This window comes from Erpetoichthys calabaricus, chromosome 2 (assembly GCF_900747795.2).
Source record: "Erpetoichthys calabaricus chromosome 2, fErpCal1.3, whole genome shotgun sequence".
NCBI lineage: Eukaryota > Metazoa > Chordata > Cladistia > Polypteriformes > Polypteridae > Erpetoichthys > Erpetoichthys calabaricus.
In genome coordinates, this window is record NC_041395.2 from 103,648,847 (window position 1) to 103,676,078 (window position 27,232).

A 27,232-nucleotide genomic window follows, 5' to 3' on the forward strand; every position below is an offset into this window, starting at 1 on the left:
TATTGGCCACTGTGTATGGCTGGGGTGTGTGTGTGTGTGTGTGTGTGTGTGTGTATGTATGTTCGCTCTGTCCAGGGTTTGTTCCTGCCTTGCTCCCTATGCTAGCTGGGATAGGCTCCAGCAGATCCGCGTGACCCTGTTCAGGACTAAGCAGGTTGGGAAATGAGTGATGACTGAAAATAAATCTTTACGAAGACACAATTATTTTTAATAAAACCACATGTGCCACAATTATTGACACCCCTAGAAATTCTTATGAACAAAATGTAACTGAAGCATTTTTAAAAATCTATTATCTTATTATTTTAAGTTGATCACAGCATGTAGAAACTTTCAAGCAGTTATCCATGACTTCTTGTTTCACTGGGGTATAAATATGAGGTGGCACAGAGGCCAAATTCCATTATTAACATGGGAAAGATGTGTTGACCTTCATAAGTCAAGGAATGGCTATAAAAAAAGTGCTACTCGCCTGAAAATACTCATTTGTATAGTTAGGTCAATAATCAAAAAGTTCAAATAAACTGGAACTGTTGCCATCATTCCAGGAAAAGGACCTAACTTTACTTTGCACAGTGATCAGGATGATAAGAGGGGTAATGAAATCCATAAGGATGACTGTTAGAGAAATACAGGAAAAAGTAGCATCTTGGGGTCACCAAGTCTCCAAAATTACAATCGGACACCACCCTTCATGCCAATAGATTATTAGGAAGGCATGCTACAAAAAATCCTTTTCTGTCATTTAACCACAAATGTAAGCACCTGGAGTTTGCTAAATGCTACTGGAACTTTGATCGGAAGCATGTACCACGGTCAAATGAAATGAAAATGGCACCAAATACTCAAGGTTGGTTTGGTGTAAAAAGAAAGATGGTTATGCTAAAAAGAACCTGAATCCCACTGTCAAGCATGGTAGATGTTCTGTGATGTTGTGAAGCTGTTTGTCCTACAAAAGGTACAGGGAACCTTGTTAGGGTACATGGCATCATGGTTTTTAAATTTAATTCTGGCTTCCTCGGCCAATAAACAAAATCTGGATTGTCATTACAGCAGAGGAATGATCCAGAATATATGTCCAAATCAGCACTAAAATGGTTAAAGGAACACAAAATCAAGCTTCTGCCATGGCGGTCTCAGTCTCTGGACCTAAACTCTATTGAAAACTCTGTGTGCAAGAGAGTGCACAAGAGAGGACCTAGGACCCTGGATGATCACGTACGTTTCTTTAAAGATGAATGATCTCAGACTCTCTGCTCTATATTTTCCAACCTTGTAAGAAGTTATAGCAGAAGACTCAGGGCTGTATTAATGACAAAGCAAGGTTGTATAAGTGAAAATACTTTATTAGGCCACATTGCACAGACTAATAACCACTTTACAGATGCGATTTAAATGTTATTAATGACAAAAGAAGCTTTTGTTATAAGGTCTTGTACCAAAAGAGTAAATGAGTAATGGATGCCTTTTTGTAGTAACTAAAAATGAAAGTGTTACCAATGTATTAAATACAGGATCACCAATAATTGTGGCACATGTGGTTTTGTTAAAAATTATTATTTCTTGATGAGGAATTATTTTTTCTCAGAATAAGTTAACTTCAGTTTAAAATTGGATTTTTCTCATTTTTTCAGTGTGAGATTAAGCTAATTCACTAAAAGGTCAACTTTTTATAACCTTTTTACTTATCTTTACCAGAGGTCCCAATAACTCTGGAAGGGACTATATGTATTTTCACTATGTTCGTCACATTTTACGAGTATACTAATAAACATTATATTGGCTTGAAAAACCAAACGAATGACACAAATTTAGCTTTTGTAGATTTGTACTCCGCAATGAAATATGTTACTTTGCCCATCCACCTAACTCAGGCATCTCAGTGGCTGTAGGTTTTCATTCTAACCCTTCCCTTAATTAGTGACCTGTTTGTGCTGCTAATTAACTTCTTTTGAATTAATTTTAATTGACTTGTTTTATAAGATTTGTTCCCTACAATTTTTTCATTGCTCCTCTTAATTGCTTCATTCTTTCCTTAAACAGAAATGGAATGTGAAGTGAGTGAGCCAACAGAAGACCAACTAAGTCAGGTCCTCATACACCAACCATTTTCACTCCAAGCAGTTGCTTAATTAGGCTCCGAGTCTTGTTAATTAAAGCCATTCTTTAATTCCATGACTTGTTGCTGTTCTCATTGTGCAATTTCAGACATTTTTAAAATTGTTGATTTTTTTCTTTGCTTTTCTAAGAGCACTGTTAAAATGTTTTGGGGACCTCAGCAAATCAACATTCCTGAGACCTCCACCCTGTATATTTTCAGATATTGTATGATGGTCACAGCTTGCTGGTCATATTTTGGTCAATTTTATATCTCATTATTTTTTGGCTGCTAATTAAGGAAAAAAAAACAATTATTGGGTCTGAGTCTTCAAGAGCAAGTTAATTAAAATTAATTCAAATGAAGTTAATTAGCAGCAAAAACAAGTCACTAATTAAGAAAAGTGTTAGAATGAAAACCTACAGCAACTGTGGCCCTCCAGGACTGGAGTTTGAGATCCCTGTGCTAACTAGTATATATTTGTGATGCTTTGTGGCTCAAAAAACAAAATACATTTTATTTTAGTATTAGCAAATGGAACATCTTATTTTATCACCAAATAAGCCAAATAGCCACTCAATCTGGAACATGAATTAAATTTTACTTCTTGGGACTGTTTTCCATTGCCTGTATGCAGTTACTTCCCTCATCCCATAGTCCTATACTCCTAAAACTGTATGTGTGTGATGTTTAATCCACAACCTTGAACTGTATAATTAAATAGTAAATGAAGAATGTCTGTGGATGTGCTTGATGAAATCAGAGAATGAATTCAAAGCCACTTTTTCTACTTTATGGATTGTGTAGGACACTGTATTAAAAAGTGATTAATTTCGCTGTCATTTCATCTGTTACAAATTTGTGAAACTACAAGTTAAATGATTACAATTCACATCCAAAAGGTCATAAAATTGAACTTGCATAAATCTATTTGTGAATTAACTCTATAAAGGGATAAAAGTGGAAATAACTAAATCCTATGCATGGCTGTGTGTTCTGGCATTTTTTGTTTTTATAATAAGCACAATTTCCACAATTGTGAGCTGAAGTTTTCCTGGCTTGCAGATGCATATGCAGATGTGACTTCTATGTTTTTTCTTTTGACAGGTGTTGATGTGGTGCTGTATCATCACCACTGTGAGCCATGTTCTTATATAGTTTTTACTCATACATTACTTTGCCTTTCTAAGTAATTCATCTACTTGGTGTCACACATGAGTGTAGTATCAATTGTCACTCAGTTCTACCAATACAGTAAAAATAAATAAAAATCTAGTACTGTTATGCTTTCAAAACTTTTGTATTGACTTGGTATTGGTACAGAAGTGTCGGTTCTTGTCCGTACTAATATGCCCCTCAATACTGTGCCTTTTTCAGAGCTCTCCAGTTTTGAAGTGGATCATGTATTTGACAGCAGTAGTGGAAATTAAGGGAAAGAGCATTTAAGACAGAACTCGGGAAGCACTTCATCAAACAAAGAGTTGTAGGAATCTGGAAGTCATGTAACACTGACAATTTTTAAAAAGTTTCTGAGGGAGATATTGTGACCATTGTGCTAGCAAAGAAGCTTGTTGGACTGACTAGATCTTTTGTTTGTCAACTTTCTTGTGTTGCTGGGTAAACTTTTTTTGTCACAACTTGACGACAATTGTCTTTTTTTTTTTTAAAAGCTTTCTCACTAAAAGTCCAGAAGCCAAAATTCTCCCACATTGCATTTTCTGAATACCTGTTTGAGAGAGAATTTTCTTTCAGGTGGACCAGGTTAAGTTAACACTGGTAAATTAAATTAGGTTTGTTTTTTTATTATAGTAAAATTAACTAAAAGAAGGCAATGAATCTTAATATGTAAATCTATAAAGATTCATTTATGTAACTTTAGAATCTGTGTTACACTTGTGCAATATCAAAATAAACAATTCATAATTCAAAACTTAAGACAAGTTTAAGAACTGAAAAGTATGCCTATATTTGCATATATTTATTGCAAAAATTATCAATTCAAAATATGACCCATTATATTTAGAAAAATTGATAAACAATATGATAGTCAAAGAAATTGTCATTAGTAATATTACTGAAAGCAACCCTGAAGACTTTTTCCAGAAAACACCACATAACACCTGTATATCTTTAAAGGAGATGCAAAAAGATGTTACCATGTAGTGTCACCACTTGGCCATGTCATAGGACCTAAATCAAAGGAAATATATGGACTAGAGTAGACGCCAAGGAAACCACATATTTAACTGTTTCCTCAAAAGTTCAGAAGCCACTTATTTGGAGGAAGAGCAATGGCTATAACTGGACTGCAATGGCTATTCCCACCAAATCACCACTATAAAAGGTGCATTTCCTAAAGCTTATATTTCTTCAAACGAATCAAAGCTGGGTTCCAGCAAAACGTGTAACAGGCATCACTGGTACTCTGCTAACACATATCTCCATTACACCATACTCTTGACAATATATGGGGATTATCACATCTAGTATGCCAAATGTGTGTCATCTGTTGGGGTTTCCCTTTACATTGTTTACTACTTTTAGTTTCAGGTTAGTAGACCACTTGACTTTATACAGTGCAACATAAAGGAAACTGACAATGAATATGGGGTACCTTTTGTACAGTTTCATTTAAACTTATTTTTAGCGAAAGTAAAAGCAATTTTATGCAACACTGGTGCCTTTTTAAGGAACAATGAGGTTCATCATTGGTGGAGCCATAAAATATTCCAGCAGCAAAGGCCACAAAGAAAGAACAAAGCCTGAATGAGATTTTATAGTCAATCGAGTGTCATATCCCCAAATACCCTAGTTTTGTTTCTCCTCAGTACAAAAGCTATTGCCTCCACACCCAATCTTTCTCATTTATCTTCCTCTCAACTCCATGACACTACACACGTCCATTTGCTCATTCTCATCCCTGTTCTTTCCAAGCCTTGCTTCATATTTTGCTTTCATCAGCCACGTCTCCCCCAGAGCAAACTACTTGTCACTCATCTGGTGAATAAGCTTGTTCATGCATTTCTCACCCTCGCAATCACAGCTGCTTCTCACCCCTTCACCTGCATTCAACATGTCATCCAAAAAGCAGAACTTCCCTAGTTTACAATCAAACAACTCCATTGCAGACATCTAAAATTACACTTACCACATCAGCATTCTAATCTAAATTTACACTTACTACATCAGCATTCCACACTTCTCTCCCACACATTCTACAAACGTCTTAGTCACTGACTACAGACTGTCCTTCACACGACTACATCTTTTACACACCCACTTGTGGCAACCCTGTGCACTGGACAGAGTTCTAACACAAACACTGCAAAGCCATATATCTACCTCTTCCATGCCTCCAGCCCCTAAACTGTATCTCCAGCCATTACCTTGGTATTTTCTGTATTCACCTTAAGATTCACTTCCAAACTAGCCTTATATTGTGACAAGGACCCGGCCGGGACGCCCCTGCTGCATATGTTCCGGGGGAGCAACCATGGGCAGCTCAATACCTCCCCCGGGATGCTTGGTGGCAGCCTCCCTGGCCGACAGTGATTCCCCAACCTCACGTAGGGCTCCATGGAAGATGGGAGTCCTCCACAGCCCGGTTGGGAGCTGGGGTGGCCACCAGGGGGTTCTGCGTGGATTCCACAGCCCGACTGGACAAATCTTCAGCCCCACCCGGAAGTGCAATTGGAACCAGGTGGTCAAGCACCTGGAACACTTCCGGGTAGACTATAAAAGGGGCCAGCCACCACCACTCAGTGGCCAGAGTCGGGAGGAGAGGACGAAGCATGAAGGGAGGAGTGGTGGTGTCAGAAGGGCGGGTTTGTGTTACTGGTGTTGGTATAAAGTGCTTTTGGAACTGTGTATTGCCTGTGGGGTTCACGGGGAAGACGTGCCCCGGCATGATGGAACCTCCACCATATTTGACAGTAGGTAGCAGGTGTAGCAAATTTTTGCACAGCCAGTTTTTCACATTTGATTTAATTTCATACAACTAAATACTGCTTCACTAAAAATCTTTGTTCGGAAAACACCCCAGTACTCAAATGTTCGTAGGAAATGAAAGACATACCACTGTTATCTTTTTTGTTGAAAGTAGAGTAAACTATTATGCAGGCTGAGAGGGTTTCCCAAACTTCTTCATATGACTGTATATACATACATACATATACATATATACATACATACATACATACAGTGATCCCTCGCTATATCGCGCTTCGTCTTTCGCGGCTTCACTCCATCGCGGATTTTAAATGTAAGCATATGTGAATATATATCGCGGATTTTTCACTGCTTCGCGGATGTCTGCAGTCTACAGTACGTGTGCTTCCTCAGTTGATTTGCCCATTTGAATTGAAACAAGGGACGCATTTGAATTGAAACAAGGGACGCTATTGGCGGAGGGCTGAGAAGCTACCCAATCAGAGCACGCGGTTAAGTTCCTGTGTGCTGCTGATTGGCTCAGCGACGGAGTGCTGCATTAACCAGGAAGTATAATCTCACTCATTCAACATTAACGTGCACAAGCGCCAACAGAGGATGCAAATGATTGCAGAAAAGGTAAACGTTTTGGATATGTTGAAGGAAGGAAACAGCTACACCGCTGCAGGACACCATTTCAGCATAAATGAGTCCACGATTCTTTTTATTTAAAAAGGAGGAAAAGCATATAAGATCTACGGCCGCAGTGTCTTTTAACCAGGGCGCAAAATGAGTTGCAAGTGGACGTTGTAAGGCAGTAGTCTGGATGGAATCTGCTTTAGGGATTTGGATTGAAGAGTGATGGAAGAAGAACAACGGCGGTGCTAAACAGTCGCCTGAAGAGGCTCCTTTAGAAGAGCTGTAACGCTATCCTTTGTTGTGCAGTAAAATTAAACTCATCGTTATCGGACAAGTCGTCGTGTCATTGTTGGTGAGTAACCATGATTAATTATTTACGTACAGTACTTATTACATGTACATAGTTTAGTGTCACTGTACACACATTTTACTGTATACAATTTTTCTTGTATTGTACGTATTTATTGATGGTGGCCTGTCTGTCGTAATGGCTGTAACATATGTGATATCGGAGACGCTCGATATCTTTAAAATAATATTTAGGTTTTACTGTATGTAAACTGTGTTTACATACATAATTTCAACGAATCTTACCTAATATCTAAGAGAATACAAAGGGTTTATGCTGTATAATTGTGTGTGAAATGTTTATAATAGTGTGGGAGAGTTTATAAGAGCTTAAAATATATAAAAATAACCATATAAACATATGGTTTCTACTTCGCGGATTTTCTTATTTCGCGGGTGGCTCTGGAACGCAACCCCCGCGATGGAGGAGGGATTACTGTGTGTGTGTATATATGTATATATATATATATATATATATATATATATATATATATATATATATATATATATATATACTAGCAAAATACCCGCGCTTCGCAGCGGAGAAGTAGTGTGTTAAAGAGGTTATGAAAAAGTAAAGGAAACATTTTAAAAATAACGTAACATGATTGTCAATGTAATTGTGTTGTCATTGTTATGAGTGTTGCTGTCATATATATATATATACATACATAAACACATATATTATATAGCAAAATACCCGCGCTTCGCAGCGGAGGTGTGTTAAAGAGGTTATGAAAAAAAAAGGAAACATTTTAAAAATAACGTAACATGATTGTCAATGTAATTGTGTTGTCATTGTTATGAGTGTTGCTGTGTTTTATATATATAAAATACACACACACACATATAAACATATATATACATATACATATACACATATATATACATATCTACATATATATATATACATATACACATCCACATATCAACATATATATATACACATATATACACACACACACGCTTTATGGGTGATGATTGTTTTACTCTTTTTATCTTTATTTTATTTTATTGTAGAATCAACTCGTATCTGCGCACAGCAGGGCAGCCGTGGGCGGATGCGTATGGTGTATTCACTCCATGTTATCGTGCATTGCGCTGTCAGTGGTATTTTGATAAAAGAATTTGAACAACATATAAGAAGCGTATAAATAATTAAACAGTAAAACATTAACATTTAAGAAGTAAAGTTACATTAAGTACTACTGCAGTGCCTTCGGGTATACCTCATTTTTTGTTTGCCCATTACATGCTTAAATGTATACATTTTTTGGTGCACCAACCCGAGAACACGCGACATAGAACCGAGCGTGGGAGAAGCATGGATTTTAAACACGCGTTCAGTTCCTCTGCTGGTCTCCCTCGTGGAATAACTGGTAATGTTTGACTAAAATTTATAGCGAGTAAAACGACATTACCTCCTATTTTTTTTTTACGATCTCTGAGATCTTGCTTTTTTCGGTTCAAGGCTTCATAAGCTCTATATATATATATATATATATATATATATATATATATACACATACACACACACAGTGGAACCTCGGTTCACGAAGTCTCTGAACACGTACAAATCGGTTTACGACCAAAAAGTTCGCCAAACTTTTACATCTGTTCACGACCACACACTCGGTATACGAACAAGCCAGTTTCCCTTTCGGTTTGTGCGTGGTTCACGACCAAATCAGGTTATGACCAGAGTTTTGGAATGAATTACGGTCGAGAACCGAGGTTCCACTGTATTGTCACACACCTGCGCATGGAAGGCAGCTATAGGGCTTGAGTAAGGGCAATTTCGAATTAGACCAGGATGTGGCAGAGTGCATTGACACTTATGTCTGGTTTTTGCGACATTGGCATAGTCTACAGGATGGAAAGGTCCCGGAAGAGAAGGGGACAGGACTTGCAACATACCCAGGTGGGAGCGTACCATGGCTGAGTTTTCAGGTGGAGAGGGCGTCCCATGGTTCAGAGAGACCCGGTACGGGCTATGCTCCCGGCACGCTTAGCCAGGCGACCTAGGCAGGCCAGGGAGTGTGTGGGAGGGGCTCACAGAATTGGGCTGCACCGGTTGGGGGAGGCAAAAGGGGCTTATTATGCTCTCTCGGAGGAGAGTGCCTGCCTCCCTGTGAAAACAGAGCCCTGATTTCCACCTAGGGGTGCCCCAGACTGGCAGGTGTCTAAAGTGAGAAAGTGGAGGTTTGACCCAGAGCGGCCGACCCACAAACAAGCCTGGTCCTTACGGGCAACGGTAGGGCAGTGGTTACGGCCACATGAGAACAAGCCCTACCAAATAACAGAGCGGGTGGCCTACTACCTGCTCCTGAAAGCACTTCCCCGTGGCTTCACCCAGCCAGTCTGGGGTAAGCAGTTTAAGAACATGGCAGAGCTCATAGAGCTCCTGGAGACACATAGGATGGCCTCATAACCTGAGGGAGCAGAACCGTCCCTTGGTCAAACTCAGCCGGAGTATGTCCCAAAATCTAGCATACAACCCGGAGCTTGTACCGACGTCCCCCGAGCTGCAGGCGCGCAAACCACTTGGGAACAAGGAGGAATGCAGGTGGAGGGGGGAGGAGTGGTTGGTGTGCTCTGACTAACCCGTTGGCGGTCCCACAAACAGGCGTGATGATCGTAAACGGGTACAAGACCACAGCCTTATTTGATTCCAGCACCAACATTAACATTGTTGCTCACCAGTTTGTGCTGCCGCAACAGTGGTTAAAAATTAAGACCAGTATAACCTGTGTCCATGGAGAAATCCGCTGGTACAGGTCCGCCACCTGTGTCATCAGTTGCGGAGGATCAGTACAGAAATTAACCGTGGCGGTCCTGGTCTAAAATTAAAAGCAGTGAGACAGAGACCACTCCTGGTTTTAACTTAGGCCTAGTTGTAGACGAGGATGAGCCGTCTCATGCTGCCTCCATGAGTGACGTGGCAACTCCTGGACTGTCACATGCCGATAAGTCATCCACCAGCACCGAGACAGAACGGGAGGAAACCACACCCCTTGAGGTCGGCCCGGACCCTCTCTCCCTTTTGTAGTTTCAATTTAGAGAAACACCGGCTTCTTTTAAAAGGGAGCAGTGGAATGACGATTCCCTTAAGTTTGCCAAAAATGCAATGGTCCTGGTCAACAGCCAGCGCACTCAACAGTCCTCACTTTGTGTTGGAAAACAACCTTCTGTATCGCATATCAGAGCATGACGGGCAGGAGTAAAGGCTACTGCTAATCCCGCTTACCTTCCAGCGGCAGGTCTGTGAGTTAACACAAGCCCACCTCCTAGGTGGCCATTTGGGCACCGAGAAAACCCTGGAGTGGATCAATCTCCGATTTTAACGGCTGGGAATCAATGAGGAGGTTAGTCGCTTTTGCACTTCCTGTCTGGAGTGTCAATTGCGACAAATTCCTAGGAAGGACCGTGCTCCTCTCGTTCCTATTCCCCCAATTGATGTCCCATTCCACAGAATTGGGGTCGATTTAGTCGGACCCCTAGAGCTCTCAGCCCGAGGACACAAGTACATTTTAGTCCTCGTGGATTATGCTACCAAATACCCCAAAGCTGTTCCGTTGCACTCACCCAATTCTAAAGCCATCGCACGGGAATTGGTAGGGGTCTTTCCGTGAGGTGGCATCCCTAAGGAAGTCCCGACGGACCAAGGGATGCCTTTTACCTCGAAGACGTTCAAGGAGACTGCCAAGTTACTTAAAATAAAGCATCTAAAGACAGCGGTGTATCATCCTCAAACCGACGGTCTGGTAGACACATTTAATCAGACTCTCAAACAAATGCTTCGTAAGGTGGTCAACAAGGACAGAAGGAGTTGGGTTCAGCTCCTCCCCCTCGTCCTTTTTGCCTATCGGGAAGTCCCACAAGCCTCTACGGGGTTCTCCCCTTTTGAATTATTGTATGGGCAACAGACCCGGGGCACATTAGACATTTTAAAGGAAGGATGGGAAGAAGAGGCCCTTCCCACTACAAATATATTGGAGTATATCGCGCAATAAATTCGGCCTCTCCTTAAGAGTCACATGGAAGAGGCTCAAGCAGCACAGATCCGGGGTTCCGCCCGGGAGATCGGGTCATGGTTCTAGTATCTACCTCCCACTCTAAATTACTAGTCCATTGGCAAGGTCCATATGAAGTTAAGGAGAGGAAAGGACTCGTCGACTATTTGGTGAATCAACCCAATCGTCGGCCGAGGGAGCGGGTTTATCATATAAATCTGCAGAAACCGTGGAAGGATAGGGATCCTGATCCCTCCTCCGGTCAGCCCCGCTCATTCTTTGTTCACGTTAGCAGCCTTACCTTCGGTGCAGATTTAAGTCCCAGACAGCGATGGGAGCTGGAAACAGTTATCCTGTCCATCCTGGAGGTAGTGAGTGAAAACCCCGGAAGGATCTCTCTGATTGAACACGACATTGTGACAGAGCCGGGGTTGTAGTCCGAGAACGTCCGTATTGCCTTTCCGAGGCAAAAAGAGCTGAAGTAGAGCTTGAGATCAAACACATGCTGGAACTAGGAGTAATAGAGGAAAGTCATAGTCCCATCGTATTGGTCAATAAGCCTGACGGGAGTTGGAGGTTTTGCAAGGACTTCTGTCAGCTTAATCGTCTCCCAATTTGAAGCTTATCCAATGCCATGAGTGGACGACCTCCTCGAGAGGCTAAGACAAGTTCAGTATTTGACCACGCTGGACATGACAAAGGGGTACTGGCAGGTTCCTTTAACGAACTCCGCAAAGGTTAAGACCACGTTTTGTACCCCTAGCGGACACTAGCAGTATCGTGTCCTTCCATTTGGGTTACACGGGGCTCCGGCAACTTTCCAGCATCTGGTGGACAAAGTGCTCAGGCCCCATAACTCATATAGTGCTGCCTACCTGGATGACGTGGTCATCTATTCCAGCACATGGACGGAACACCTACAGCAGGTAAAAGCTGTACTGCGGACACTTGGTGAGGCTGGACTTCGGATTAATCCGAAGAAATGTTTCTTTGGATTGAGTGAAGCCAAGTACCTAGGCTACTTGGTGGGTCGGAGTACCATGAAGCTACAGTGCTCCATAGTAGATGCCATTTTGAAATGGCCCCGTCCGCGAACAAGAGGCAGGTCCAAGCCTCTCTCGGGCTGGCGGGGTACTACCACCGGTTTGTTACCTGGTTCTCAGAGAGAGCGGCGCCCTTGACTGATTTGGCAAAGAGGGCCCCAAACATTGTGGTATGGACTGACAAAGCAGGCGCTGCATTTACAGACTTGAACCAGGCCCTTACAGCCGCACCTGTTTTGAAAGCACCTAACTTTTCTTTACCTTTCATTCTCCAAACAGACACTTCGGACATAGGCCTGGGGGCCGTGCTGAGCCAAAGCGTCGATGGTGTGAAACACCCCATCATGTTCCTGAGGCGGAAACTGTTGGATTGGGAGACCAGGTATGCGGCAGTGGAGAGGGAGGCTTTGGCGATTAAATGGGCAACTACTCAGCTGAGGTACTACCTGTTGGGCTGGGAATTCACCCTTGTCATGTACTATGCACCTTTACAGTGGATGGCCCTGCACAAGGAGTTGAATCCACAGGTCACCGCAGTTTTCGCTCATTCATCGTCAGGGCTCTCTTCACGCCAACGCCGATGTCCTTTCTCGGGTTCACGACCTCTTGGTCAGGGTCGTCTAACCCAACTTGTCTGGGCAAAGGGGGGGGGGGCGGGGGGGTTGGTATTGGCCTTGTTACACACGTGCGAATGGGAGGCAGCTAAAGGGCTTGAGTAAGGGCAATTCCGAATCAGACCGGGATGTGGCAGAGTGCACTGACTCTTATGTCTGGTTTTTGCGACAATGTATCTCCCTATTATAGAAAAAAATCCTGGGAGAGAATGACCAGGGAGACGAGACACTTAAAAGACCCACGAGACGAAAGAGATTAAGGTCCCCGCGAGACGCTCCGTGGCCAAAACATGAGACTTTGTGCCAAGAGACTGACCCAGGACCGTCTCGCAGGGACATAGAACATGAGATTCTTGCAAGACGCGCCCTACTTACAACCAATATCAAGACAGACCAGGGGCAGCAAAACACTCAGTCCTGTCAAGGCTGAACACACACAGATCCAGGGCTCTCAGCGCATATAAAGCATTTAAGGACAATACATTATAGATGAAACGTCGACGACTAAGCGAAGAAGAAAGAGCAGCGTGGAGAAAAAAGATTCAAATGTTGGAGAGAAAAAATGCAAAAAAGAAAAAGAATAATTTAGGTGCAAATTCAGAAAATAAGGAAAGTAATAATCAGTCCAGAACAAGTGGAACTGAAAAAAAAGCATGTCCAATTGGGCTCAGAATTAAAAAACAAAGTATAACTTCATAAAAACGTTCAAAAACATTGGCGCTATACACATGCAGAGCAGGTTAGAGATTATGAAAGCAGTGGAATTCGAAAGGCTCAAAAAAAAAAAAAAAAACAAAAAAAAAACGATGGCACGATACACATGCAGAGAAGGTAAAGAATATGAAAGCAGGAAAATTCGAAAGTATTGTAGCATCCCTTCCAGGTTGAAGCTTTTTTTTTTTGGAATGACTGTTAGGTTCGATTGAGGGAGGGCAGAGGACAGCACGGAAGACTGACAGCAGGGTATTGACTGATGCGATAAGGGGGGGGGGGGGGGGGGGGGTTGGAGAGGGTGCTAGAAGATTGTGTTTGGGGTTATGAAGTCAGCGTTCTTTTTCCGGGTGTGTCGGAAGTGCTGCAAGGGAATTCAGTCCTCCTTCCGGCAGCACTTCCAAGTGTGGTGGAAGTGCTGCATATTCAAGTCCAGGGGCTATCCAGGCACCTCCTGGTGGTGGCCATGGTGGAGCATAGGGTTGGATCCCCCATCTCAGTGGCCCCCGTAGAACCCTGGGGAGCTGTCCCCTTGTGGCCCAGGGAAAACACTGCCTTCCTTTTGGTTTTTCCGTACGTCCAGCATCCCTGTGGGGCAAGGTCCCTGGACATCTATCACAATATATATACACACATATATACAGTGGGTACGGAAAGTATTCAGACCCCCTTCAATTTTTCACTCTGTCATATTGCAGCCATTTGCTAAAATCATTTAAATTAATTTTTTCCCTCATTAATGTACACAGAGCACCCCATATTGACAGACAAAAAAAAGAATTTTTGAAATTGTTGCAGATTTATTAAAAAAGAAAAACTGAAATATCACATGGTCCTAAGTATTCAGACCCTTTGCTCAGTATTTAGTAGAAGCACCCTTTTGAGCTAATACAGCCATGAGTCTTCTTGGGAAAGATGCAACAAGTTTTTCACACCTGGATTTGGGGATCCTCTGCCATTCCTCCTTGCAGATCCTCTCCAGTTCTGTCAGGTTGGATGGTAAACGTTGGTGGACAGCCATTTTTAGGTCTCTCCAGAGATGCTCAATTGGGTTTAAGTCAGGGCTCTGGCTGGGCCATTCAAGAACGGTCACAGAGTTGTTGTGAAGCCACTCCTTCGTTATTTTAGCTGTGTGCTTAGGGACATTGTCTTGTTGGAAGGTAAACCTTTGGCCCAGTCTGAGGTCCTTAGCACTCTGGAGAAGGTTTTTGTCCAGGATATCCCTGTACTTGGCCGCATTCATCTTTCCCTCGATTGCAACCAGTCGTCCTGTCCCTGCAGCTGAAAAACACCCCCACAGCATGATGCTGCCACCGCCATGCTTCACCTGTGGGGACTGTATTGCACAAGTGATGAGCAGTGCCTGGTCTATATACAGGTAAAATTCCGTTACAACGAATATCTTTACAACGAAATTTTCATTACAACGAAGTATTTTTATGGTCCCGACAGTTTCCCCATATGACACCAGTCTATAGAAATCTCGTTACTACGAAGTCCATTCAGCAGATACTTTCATTACAACGAAGTGCACAAGAGACTTTGAAATGCCTGAATGAATCATCCACAGAGCAGTTAGTTCTGTGGCTGCAGCTCAGTTGTGCACAATGATCCCCAAACAGAAACACTGTCATTTTTTTTCTTCTTTCAACTTTCCTAGTACTGTTTTGCCTTTTTTGTTTCCTGCGGTTTTCAGTGATACCTTTTGCTTATTGCTCGTCAACATTTGAAAAACATCCATTGGAATTTAATTCATTGTCACCCTCCTATAGAAACGGCAGACACAAAAAAACGATAACAGTTCATATTAGAAAAAAAAAACTAATTTTTGCAGCTCTCGATTGCGGCAAAAAGAAAAAACACGTTGCCAGTGAATTCGGAATTTCGCTATCGCTATCGACGCTGTCAACTTTCTTGAAAGACAGAGCAAAAAAAGCAGAAAAATCTCGGGTTGCAAACGTATGAACTGCTGCATTTGAAGACGTCGAAAAAGCCGTTTTTATGTGGTTCAGTGGTTCTCGTTCAAGAAACATTTCTATTAATGCGGCACTCACTCAAGGTAAATGTGGGGTTTGTAAACTCTCTTGGGACTTCCCACAACTGGACAGTCAGCCGAAGAGCGTCCCGAAGTGCGATCTCCGCTTTTGTACGGGGCAATAGCAGATATGCTGTGTCTCTCCACCAAAGTAAACAGTGTTTACACAGAAACACAGAAGATTGTAGAGACAGGAACTTTATTCAAACACTGCAAACAAACATGTCTCTTTTTCAAAAGTTTAAACGTGCTCCTTGACAAGACTGTTATGACAAATCCATCTCACAATTAAGAGAATGCAAACATATCTTCCTCTTCAAAGGAGTGCGCGTCAGGAGCAGGGAAGGACAGAGATAGAGAAAGGCAAACAAACAATCCGCAACTGACAAGTGCTTTTGGACTTTTAAGTCTGCGAAGTACCGCGCGGATCACGCGATAGATCAGCCGCAAGGGAGCAATGTGAAGGTAGTCTTTCAGCGTCTTTTTTTAACCTGTAGGGGTGTGATCAGCCCCCCAGCTCACAATAGAAAAGATCTCGAGGGGTGATGCAAGGTTAGGAGCACGTACATTGTAAATGCAGACACTGTAACAGGATTACTTGATCACTGACCTGGCCACGACTCTGCCTGACTGCTGTGTCTGTGTATAGCAGAGTGGCAGATCCCGCTACAATAAATAACTGTGCCGCTCCTGTTTCAAGCTGAATAAAGCTGTTTTTGCTAAAGTACTGAGACTAAGCCTCGTGTTTTGGGATGCAAGACAGGGACTTATAGCGCGACCCTGATCATTTATGATTTGCTTCTATGGCGCTTCATTGCAGCACTGTGTGCCTCCTATAGCCCTGCCCCAGCAATGGACAAACAATCTTCCACAGACGCTGCAATCGCACTTCAGGACGCAATTTAGCGTGTCGTTCCCGTTGGCTGGGGTCTCAAAAGAGTTCAGAAACCTCACAATATGAAGAAGAAATAATGAGTCAGCTCCTGATTGATAACTGCAGCCCACAACATGCTTCCACATTTAGATAATGTTCGCGTTGAATTCCTCCCACCCAATTACACGGCAGCGCTTCAGCCATTGGTTTTGGGCATCATTCGCACCCTGAAAGTGTCTTATCGCAAGGAAATGCCGAGAAAAATTCTCATCAGCATAACTTGTAGGCAGGAGGAGATTAAAATTAATGTGAAAAAAGCTATTGAAATTATTACAAACGCCTGGATACAAGTTAAAGAAAGTACTATAGTAACAAATACAGAATCTCATTTATGATTACTTTATGATAACGACATTTTCGTTACAACAAAATATTTTTTAGGTCCCTGTGAGTTCGTTGTAACGGAATTTTACCTGTATATACATATACTGTATATTTCTAGTTGGAGATTCTCAAAGGGAGAGAATGAATCACGTATCATAAAGTAGTTTTTATTCCTGCCAGGAGCCTTCATCAGTGGGTAATGATTAGACATACAAGAATCAAAGGCAATATATAGCAAAATAAGGCGGGGGGGGGGGGGGGGAGTAATGAGGTGGGGTTAGGAGGTTGTTGGTCGTAAAGTTTTATTTATTATGAGGATATTCTTTTTCTTAAGTTTGTATATGCTGGGTTCATGTCCAAATGTCTGTTAATGGCGTTTTCGTTTGATAGCCAAGATTCAGCCAGCTCTCTGGCATCTTACTTGTACATTGTCCCAGTTAAATGTACAGTGTCTCACAAAAGTGAGAACAACCCTCACATTTTTGTAAATATTTTATTATATCTTTTCATGGGACAACACTGAATATATGACACTTTGATACAATGTAAATTAGTCAGTGTACAGCTTGTGTAACAGTATAAATTTGCTCTCCCCTCAAAATAACTCAACACACAGCCATTAATGTCTAAACCGCTGGCAAAAAAAGTGAGTACACCCCTAAGTGAAAAATGAGAAAACTACCCAGAAAAAGGCAAATTATTAGGAAAATGATAAAAGGGAGATATGTATTTAAAGCTACAGCAAAAATCTAAATATTGCTATATAAAAATTAAACTGATGTTCTTTTCTAAATGCAGAATAAGAAAAGGGGAAAAAAGACCAGCAAAAATAAGTTAGATCAATTAGAAATAAAATGACTCACTGATTGTGAAACTGGTAGGTACAAAAATTTGAGGCCACATAATTTAAGTGATAGTAAATGGAAGTGAATTATGTACACAATATGTATTCTTTTGTGATACTGCCACAAGGATAAAGTCACTGTAACGAATTAACCCTATTTTAAAATATGCTTAATACTTATAGTCCTGCCAAAGTAAGGAAAAATAACATAAGTCTTCCTACCTCTCGCACAGCATTGCAAAATTCACTTTGAAGCACCCTCTGCAAAGCCTGTAGCTTCTGGGGAGGAACCTCGCCAGTTCTCTGTAGTTTATCCAACAATTCTATTGCTCGAGAGATATCTGCAGAAGAGCACAGGCAATATTTGTAAAAATTAAAGTTGCTTCCAAACATAAAAAAATATAGTTCTAAAGGTTCTGGAGCAAAAAAAAAATTCTACAGGGTTAACATAGATTCATGATATATCCCAGTGCAAATCTTAAATTTTGATAAAAATAATTAGATGCAGCCAAAGAAGTCCAGTCCAGCTGGCATCTGTGGGGAGTATGCAGGTTCTCATAGTGTAGGTAAAAGGTCTTCTCTCTTATTTCTAAGATGTGCATGTCAGTTTGATTACTTATTCTAAACTACAGCTGAATGGGCAAGTCTTGGCATTAGCATTAATATGCTCTGTGAGAAACCCATAACATGTGCAGCACTGTTTCCTGCCATAGGCCCTACCTCACCGTACCCCTCCATTAACAAGATACTGAGTTGGACAATGGCAATAACACATAATGCATAATAATGCACCCCCCCCCCGTTTTTTTATCTTTTTTTTAACCCTGAACATACTTTCAAAGAGTATCTCCAATTCTTGACTTGAAAACTTAATCCCATGATGAATCTAGATGCTGCAGTTCTATAACTGTGACCCTTCCGATTCTCTTTTTGCCTTTCTAACTATACTCAAGATGCACATGCACATAGTGTTAGGGGAGGAAAACACTGTTTTAGTGGTTTTTGAACTTTTAAAATGCTTGTGCAAGACAACTTGCTAATACTGTAATGGGTTTGCAAAGGGTACCAAGGACTCATCAGGAATATGCACTTAAATATTCCTCAGATGGGTAGGAAAAATAAAGAAGAGTTGGTGGTATCAGCCTAAACTGTCACTGGTCCTTGGAATAACCAAGTGATAGACTGTTGCTCATTGTACTTTGGACTCCTGCAAAGTTTTCCAGACAGAAATTGTAGGGAGCACTAGAGGGAACTCCAGTAAGAGACAAAAGCCTGTTTTAGTATGAGCTAGGCTTACCTGAATATGATTCTCAAGTATGTCAACCAAACACTGGAAATACTTTCAGGTCAGCCTTTAAAGGACCTTTTAGGGATCATTTATACTTCACGCTCAGAACACGTACGCGCCCACATCATGGCTGCCACACGTTCCCAGCGTTCATTTGATGCGTCCTCTGAGCAGGTCCTCAGAAATTAATGCGACGCGTGCGCAAGTTGCAGTACCAGCAAAAAGTCAGGGTCGCAGTATGCTAAAAGTTGGAATGTGACGTCAGAGTCTCTGTTTACTATCTACATGTGACAGAAAGCCGCTCTACGGATCTTACGAGATTGGTGTGCGCGCTTCGATGTTTGATGAATGGTTCAAAGTAGTGAAGCAAAATGCCGACATACAAATGCATCCGTGGTGCTTTTATATTCAAGTGTTGCATATTCCCGATCGTAATGACACAATACGTTTTAAAAGTCTCACATACCGTCTTCTGTGCCATCTTTTTTTCTAGGGCCTCCTCCGGTACTGACAGCAAACAGCAATAGATCGCCACACTGAGCACATTAAATGTATGATATTCCAACTCACATTTAGAATCGTTAGATTTATACTTGATATCACTTTCATGATGAAATGCATTGAAGTATGTATTTTACATTTTACAGATAAATTGGTAATTTCGTTTAAATAATGAATATTGTTAATAATCACACACATGGGGGTGACACAGTGGCGGAGCGTTAGTGCTACTGTGTTGCAGGGAGTCATTTCACTGATATTCCCTACCTGCAGTTTGCATGTTTTTCTGCTGGGTTTCCACAATGTGCTCCGGTTGCTTTCCAAAAATATGCAGATTTGGTTACACTAAAATGACGCCATCGTGTATGTGTCTGCTTGTATTCACCTTGTGATGATCTTGATGCCTCATCCAGGGATTGTTTCAGCCTCGTGCCCAATACTAGCTGAAATGGACAAATCCCTGGACTGATGGATTTAATCATTAAAAAATCCTTTTCAGAGATATTGCGGTAAGGTGTCATCGGAATTTAATGGGTGTTCCAGGCAATTCACAACACAGCGAAGTCGAACCTGTTCTCCCCGTGATTATATAAACAGTACAACGCTTGCACAGCAGAAGCGTCCGCTGCAGCATGCATCGCGTGAAGTATAAATCTGGCCTTAGCCATCATTGGAGTCGAAGTGGATGGTGTAGAGGGCGATGAGGAAAGGAGGCTAGTTTGACAGTGTGAGGAATCATGTTGAGATGTTGTTGGGTCAGAGTCACACAGTGCCAGTGGGTTTACATATTGTCTAGTAAAGCCAAAACAGGCACAGCATTTGTTACCTTTGCTGGATTTTTCCATTTTCCCTCCTGTAAACCCTTATTATTTTTCTATTGTTTTGGATTTCTGGTCTCGGCTGTTTGTGGTTGAGGGTTCAACCCACAAGACCTCCCTCAGGTCACAACCCTAATAATACTAAGTGACTGAATGTATTTTAGGTATCTATTATTTGTGAAACTGAAAAAAAAATTTTCATTGACTTGGCAGTTTTTTCATCTAATCCTGTGCTGATTAAATAAAATATTTCCTTATATGTGCTACCTTTTTTAAATGCTGTAGAAGCACAAGTCCTAAAAAGATGTCTTGTGACAGAATTGTGTTTTATTAAGCAAAATTTCATTGCTGACTTAATTTTGATTTTCTTTACTTTAAAAAGGGATACACATAATTAAATGAAAACAAGTATTTCACTAAGAAAGACTTACTGTCCATCTTTTTGGGGAAATAAAATGCACCTCATTATCTGTATAGTTTAGAACTTTTTTATCTTTAGCTCTATGACTTCTGAAGTATTAACTGGTTTGTAACTAATTCTAAATTTAGAAGTGTTTCTATTTAGTGACATGGTATTACATACCTCTTACTTGACATTTATTTCACACCTTTATACTTAGATGCAAAGTAGTTTTGCAAATTGACACCAATGGTATTACACTGTCATGGTGGAATTCAGTGCTTTGTGACCCCAAGTATTTTCAGCAAGAGAATGGATGGTGTTGAGCATCTTTTTTATATTTAAAACATCATTAGTGATGCAACAAAATGAAAATTCTTGGCTGAAGGTAAAATTCAGAAATCACTGGCAAGAACATCAAATACCTTTTTTATTTGTTTTTGATCCACTGTACAAGGTATAAATTAAGTCAGTTATATGTTTTATTTATGTTTCTCATTGAAGCTGAATTGTAAAACAGCAAGTTAATGAAAAATCCTTTTATTAATGCATTGAGTCTTTTCAAGGAAACAGTGTGCTTAAAAACTGAACTGAAAATAACTAAATAAATATATAAATAAGAGTAACACTGTACTTCTGTAAATAGTAAATGATGACTTACAGTACACAAGTCTTTCAACCAATGAAATTTACTAGGCCTCAAAAAAAAAAACTGCACTCAACAAAATGAAAATTGAATTGGCCTACAGAATACACAGAAAGCAGCATTGTCATCAGTAGTGAGTCAGTGGAATTACACAATTCTCAGTCTTGATCGACAGACATAATTTTAAACTTCAATAAAGAACCTCAGTTTGGAACAGATATGGCTATTCTCTTACACCATCACACTATTAAGTTGTTCGTTAACAATGAATTCAAAACAATGTCACTTCACAATGTTAGTGTGTGCAAGATGAGTTAGCATCGCCCGTTCCTTACCTGGCAAGTTCTATAGATACACACCCATTTATTAAACTCAGCTTGCTTAAATCGTTTTGCTTAGCACACATATTAAATTTTTATGATCAATTCTCTTTCTTCTTTCCTTTGCCCATTTGATTTTTAGAAAGGGAAGTAACACATATTTGGTCAAACAAATTCTGCATTTTTACATCACATACCCAGATACCAAAAGTGCCATTTAAAAAATATTTTTAGCCAAATAGTTTCAGTGGACAAAAAAAAAAAAAAAAAAAAGGTTACATCCTTGGATATTATAGTAAACATTGGTATGAAATAACCACGATTACTTGCAATGGGTGTGGCATGTGAAGAGTTTTAAAAAAGATAGTGAATTAAAAATGCTGCTAGAACTATCCAGTAAGGGACATCAGAGTAAACAGTATTTAAATACATTTGTCAAGCTATAAAATAAATCTGCAAAACCCCTATTATCTGAATGCAGAGGATCTCACGGTCGAATGCCTTTTCTAAGTCCACAAAACATTCGACCGTGTCCCTCGGGGAATCCTGTGGGGGGTACTCCGAGAGTATGGGGTACCGGCCCCCCTGATAAGGGCTGTTCAGTCCCTGTACGATCAGTGCCAGAGCTTGGTCCGCATTGCCGGCAGTAAGTCGAACCTGTTTCCAGTGAGAGTTGGACTCCGCCAGGGCTGCCCTTTGTCACCGATTCTGTTCATAACTTTTATGGACAGAATTTCTAGGCGCAGCCAGGGTGTTGAGGGGGTCCGGTTTGGTGGGCTCAGGATTGGGTCACTGCTTTTTGCAGATGATGTTGTCCTGTTTGCTTCATCAGGCCGTGATCTTCAGCTCTCTCTGGATCGGTTCGCAGCCGAGTGTGAAGCGGCTGGGATGAGAATCAGCACCTCCAAATCCGAGACCATGGTCCTCAACCGGAAAAGGGTGGAGTGCCCTCTCAGGGTTGGTAGCGAGATCCTGCCCCAAGTGGAGGAGTTCAAGTATCTCGGGGTCTTGTTCATGAGTGAGGGAAGAATGGAGCGTGAGATCGACAGGCGGATCGGTGCGGCATCCGCAGTAATGCGGGCGTTGCATCGGTCTGTCGTGGTGAAAAAGGAGCTGAGCCGCAAGGCGAAGCTCTCAATTTACCAGTCGATCTATGTTCCTACCCTCACCTATGGTCATGAGCTATGGGTAGTGACCGAAAGAACGAGATCGCGAATACAAGCGGCTGAAATGAGTTTCCTCCGCAGGGTGTCTGGGCTTTCCCTTAAAGATAGGGTGAGAAGCTCAGTCATCCGGGAGGGGCTCAGAGTAGAGCCGCTGCTCCTCCGCATCGAGAGGAGTCAGATGAGGTGGCTCGGGCATCTGATCAGGATGCCTCCTGGACGCCTCCCTGGTGAGGTGTTCCAGGCACGTCCAACCGGGAGGAGGCCCCGGGGAAGACCCAGGACACGCTGGAGGGACTATGTCTCTCGACTGGCCTGGGAACGCCTTGGGATTCTCCCGGAAGAGCTAGAAGAAGTGGCCGGGGAGAGGGAAGTCTGGGCATCTCTGCTCAAGCTGCTGCCCCCGCGACCCGACCTCGGATAAGCGGGAGACAATGGATGGATGGATGGACAGAGGATCTCAAAGGAAAAAATCTAGACCTTGTCTAAAAAAAAAGCTTAAAGTTATGAAAAAAAGAAAAATAAGAAAACATTACCACAGGTACACAAAAAGGTAATAAAGTGTTAAGTGAAAGATCTCTAATAAGGCTAAGGATGCATAATAAATTGGCCATAATATCAATGTCGACCAGAAATGGAGTTTAAAAATGATCAGTTCTGCATGGAGTGTACAAATTGTTTCACACATATTATATACTGATATGGTGATGCATTAAGCATATGTCACACAAGCAAGACTCTTCATAGGTAAAATATTGCTTGTCTGAATGGCAGTGAGAACAAAAAATGTTCTGAGGCTCCAATGTCAGTTCAGCTGTTACTGAAAGGCCATGTCACATTAGATGACTTTTTGCAGCGATTTTCAGTTGTAGCCTTCATTTACATAATCTTAACGGAAGGAGTCAGTGCCGCCCTCTTATAAATGCCACTTGTGTATTGTGATATACCATGTGATTCACTCCAACTAGTTTGTGGCTAACCTCAACAAAATTTTAATCATAAGGTTGAGCTTGGTGTACATGACAGCTGACAACCAATGATCGCTCATCCGGAAATACAATGCATATAATGCAGTGACAAGGAATAAGGAAAGTGGGTGTTTTGGACTTTACAAGCATAATAAAGGCTGGTCTATCTGGTGTCTCATGTTTTACATACTGATGCAGAAAGGAAAAAAAGAAAACGGCTAAGATTGCAGATGAATTCAATGTACCTATCAACCCTTAATACAGTGTCAGATCCATCAGTCAGCACATTGGCTGTCAGAAAAAGAGCCAAGCATGACAGTGCTACAATGTTTGCACGTATTCGATAAATGTGACATAGCCAGCAGTTTTCTGTAATTTAAATTGACACAGTCCAGCAACGAGATCAGCAACTGCAGTTTGCAAGTCTCACATACCCAAAGATTAGAAGTTGTGTAATGTGACATCAGCTTAAGAAAGTTAATAGCTTTCAATCAAGACAGGCTGAAATCAAACTCCATTATTCTTAATACTCTTGACTGCAGTGCACCAAGATTCCATTTAAAACAACTCAAAAATTACATTAAGGGTAGGTGTGTATATTTATACTTAAGTTGAAAGTTAACTAACTGGCCAAGGTTAAAAATATGACAAAAGGTCAAGAATTATCCTATTGATTTGTAACTTTGAACTTTTTTTTTCTGCAGAAGCATTTGTGCTATACATGTGATAGAAAAATCTGTGAAGCCAACTGCAATGACTGGAAATTTTTGAAAAGAAAGCCAGTGGATGAAGGTAACAAATTATAATTGACTAAAGTTCCAATAGCATGAGACAAAAGATTTCTAAAAAACCATCTGTTTCATTTACTTCTTGGGAATTAATTGGCACCAACTGCTCACTGTACATTTTATGTGCTCTCTGGTGTTAGCACATGCCGGCAGTGCATTAACTGTCACTAGCTACAGTATCTGCTTCATTTACTTTTCAATATTAATCAATACAGGTCTACAGCTTGGTCATTGCTGTGCACACTGCATTTCACAACTCCTTTAATGTTCATGCAGGGAAAAGAAAAAATACCTTCCATTTATTAAAACAATGAGCATGATAAATGGAAAAGATGATTGTTTATGGAATGTAATTTGAAGAATGTTGTCTTAAATACAATGTTTCCATTCAAGTGGGCTTAGCAACCAAAACTAAGTGACATCTATTACCTAGAATGCCCTGTTCACTTAAAGGTTCAATCCTCCATATTCCAACAGTGAAAAACAGCACTGGAATATAAGCCTGGCCGGCACCTTCTGTGTAATAAAATCAGTGGTAATGGAGCAGCTACTGTATTTGCAAATTGGCTAATCACTTTTTATAAGCTAGAAATGGCTGATTCTGAGCTCGGGCTAATTGATTGGTGCACTGTCTGTCAAAAGTATGCCTGAACATCAGAGATAAGTTTAAAAAAAGATTTTAGCAACCAATGCGTTGACTCTGCTCACAAAGAACAATAAAAAACTGAAACTAGAGTTTTTCCATAAATATGAATATCACTGATTCATGCCTTGGTTTATGTAGATGATTTTAAGGGTTAGCTATCTAAATTTTACAGTGAAAAGAGGCACGGCAATTAGCTTTTGAGATCATACATCTTGGCTAGTTTAATTAAGAAACTGACTTTATTATACAAAATGACTTTGCTCACAATCTAAATTAAAAACACTTTTTTCTTCATTTATGATTGCACATCGTACCATATTATCACAAGAATCGCCAACAACTACTTGTGGCGGACAAAAAAAAAATCTGAACTTGCACACTGTTGTATATTGAAAATCTTATGTACCAGTATTAGCAACACAGATTAAAACAAATCAAACAAAGGTATACAAGATCCTAGATTACTTGAGGATTAGTGTAGTATATTCGGATTAAAAAGTGATTAAGGCCAACCCCTGCCAAATATATTGCGTATTTTACACACAGTATGCCGAGAACAAACGGGTATTCATTTGGAAATATGTTCTCTGAAAAAATTCAATTACTTAATGAAAAAATGAATGCAAACTAAAGTATGCACTTCTGATAATTCATTGTACAAATTAAGCACAAAAGGTTTGTGTGATGCAGGCATTCTCCACATCTTCAGAAGAAATAAGGCTCAAATACCCTTACCGTCTGCTCATCCTCTTGCAGACTCTTAAAATGGTGCAGTAAACAGTCACAAAGCAAATTACATTTCCTTCATAACATATTGAAAAACAGGCTACCACCAATTTTCACCTTCTTCACATTAAATCGAATAATTTTTATTACTCAAAACAGAAATGCGATTGAACTTCTCTGTGTAGTATTGGTTTAGCAGACTACATACATTAGAGTTTATCGGGTTTTTTTTTTCCTTTCCTCATATTATTAAACATTTGTATGATAGCTTTACTGCTAACTCTAAATTACCCCTGTATAAATGAGTATGTGCATATAAATGACTGTGTCCAGTATTTTGTAAGAGGCTGTACAAGAGACAGGAAGTAGCTCTGGACAGGTTTCCAGTCCACTGCACAGCTCATTTTGTGCATACACTCAGCCTATTTATAATTGTCATTTAACCTAACCAGCATGTCTTTACATAAGAAAAGCAAAGTAAAGTGCCTGGAACAAAACCATTACAAACATTGAGAAAACATACAAACTGCACATGCGCTACATCTGGGCATGAGATTCCATCCCTGTATGTGGTATCATTGTGCTGCCCAAGTCTGAACTAGAATAGCATAAATCATTTGTATATTCTTTTCAGACTGGAACCTATTTTTACAAAAAAAAAAAAAAAACAAACAAATGTAATACTTATTAATGTAATGAGTAATGTAATTAACACAGACATGTCCGTTACCCATCAAAATGCTTGATAACACTTTGCTAATTAAATAGAGTTGACTGCAGGAGTTCATCTCTCTTGAATCGAAAAAACTAAAGCTTAGTTCCCTCTCCCACTCATTCTCTTGCTTGCTGACGCCGCCAATGCAAGCAAACACAGCACAAAACATAGTTTCCTCCCATCTTCCCTTCCTGTTTGCACTGACTTACCAATCAGGTTGAACTACACAGCATTTTGGGTAATTCTCTTAAAGGGGCATGATCACTTATTACACACAGTTCGCATACAAGTCTATAATATACAGGTGCTGGTCATAAAATTAGAAAATCATGACAAAGTTGATTTATTTCAGTAATTCCATTCAAAAAGTGAAACTTGTATATTAGATTCATTCATTACACACAGACTGATGTATTTCAAATGTTTATTTCTTTTAATGTTGATGATTATAACTGACAACTAATGAAAGTCCCAAATACAGTATCTCGGAAAATTAGAATATCAATTAAGACCAATGCAAAAAAAGGATTTTTTAGAAATGTTGGCCAACTGAAAGGTATGAACATGAAAAGTATGAGCTTGTACAGCACTCAATATTTAGTTGGGGCTCCTTTGGCCTGGATTACTGCAGCAATGCGGCGTGGCATGGAGTCGATCAGTCTGTGGCACTGCTCAGGTGTTATGAGAGCCCATGTTGCTCTGATAGTGGCCTTCAGCTCTTCT

At 40.7% G+C, this 27,232-nt stretch overlaps 1 protein-coding gene across 1 annotated transcript in view; it reads right to left on the reverse strand.

Annotated features, from left to right (window-relative positions):
* The window catches only part of lin7c (lin-7 homolog C (C. elegans)), a 62,282-nt gene that overhangs the window by 27,415 nt on the left and 7,635 nt on the right, over positions 1-27,232 (reverse strand). Inside the window, exon 2 of the mRNA XM_028794223.2 lies at positions 17,753-17,871. Within this exon, the coding sequence (XP_028650056.1) occupies positions 17,753-17,871 (119 nt within the window). The remainder of the gene's footprint in view (positions 1-17,752; positions 17,872-27,232) is intronic.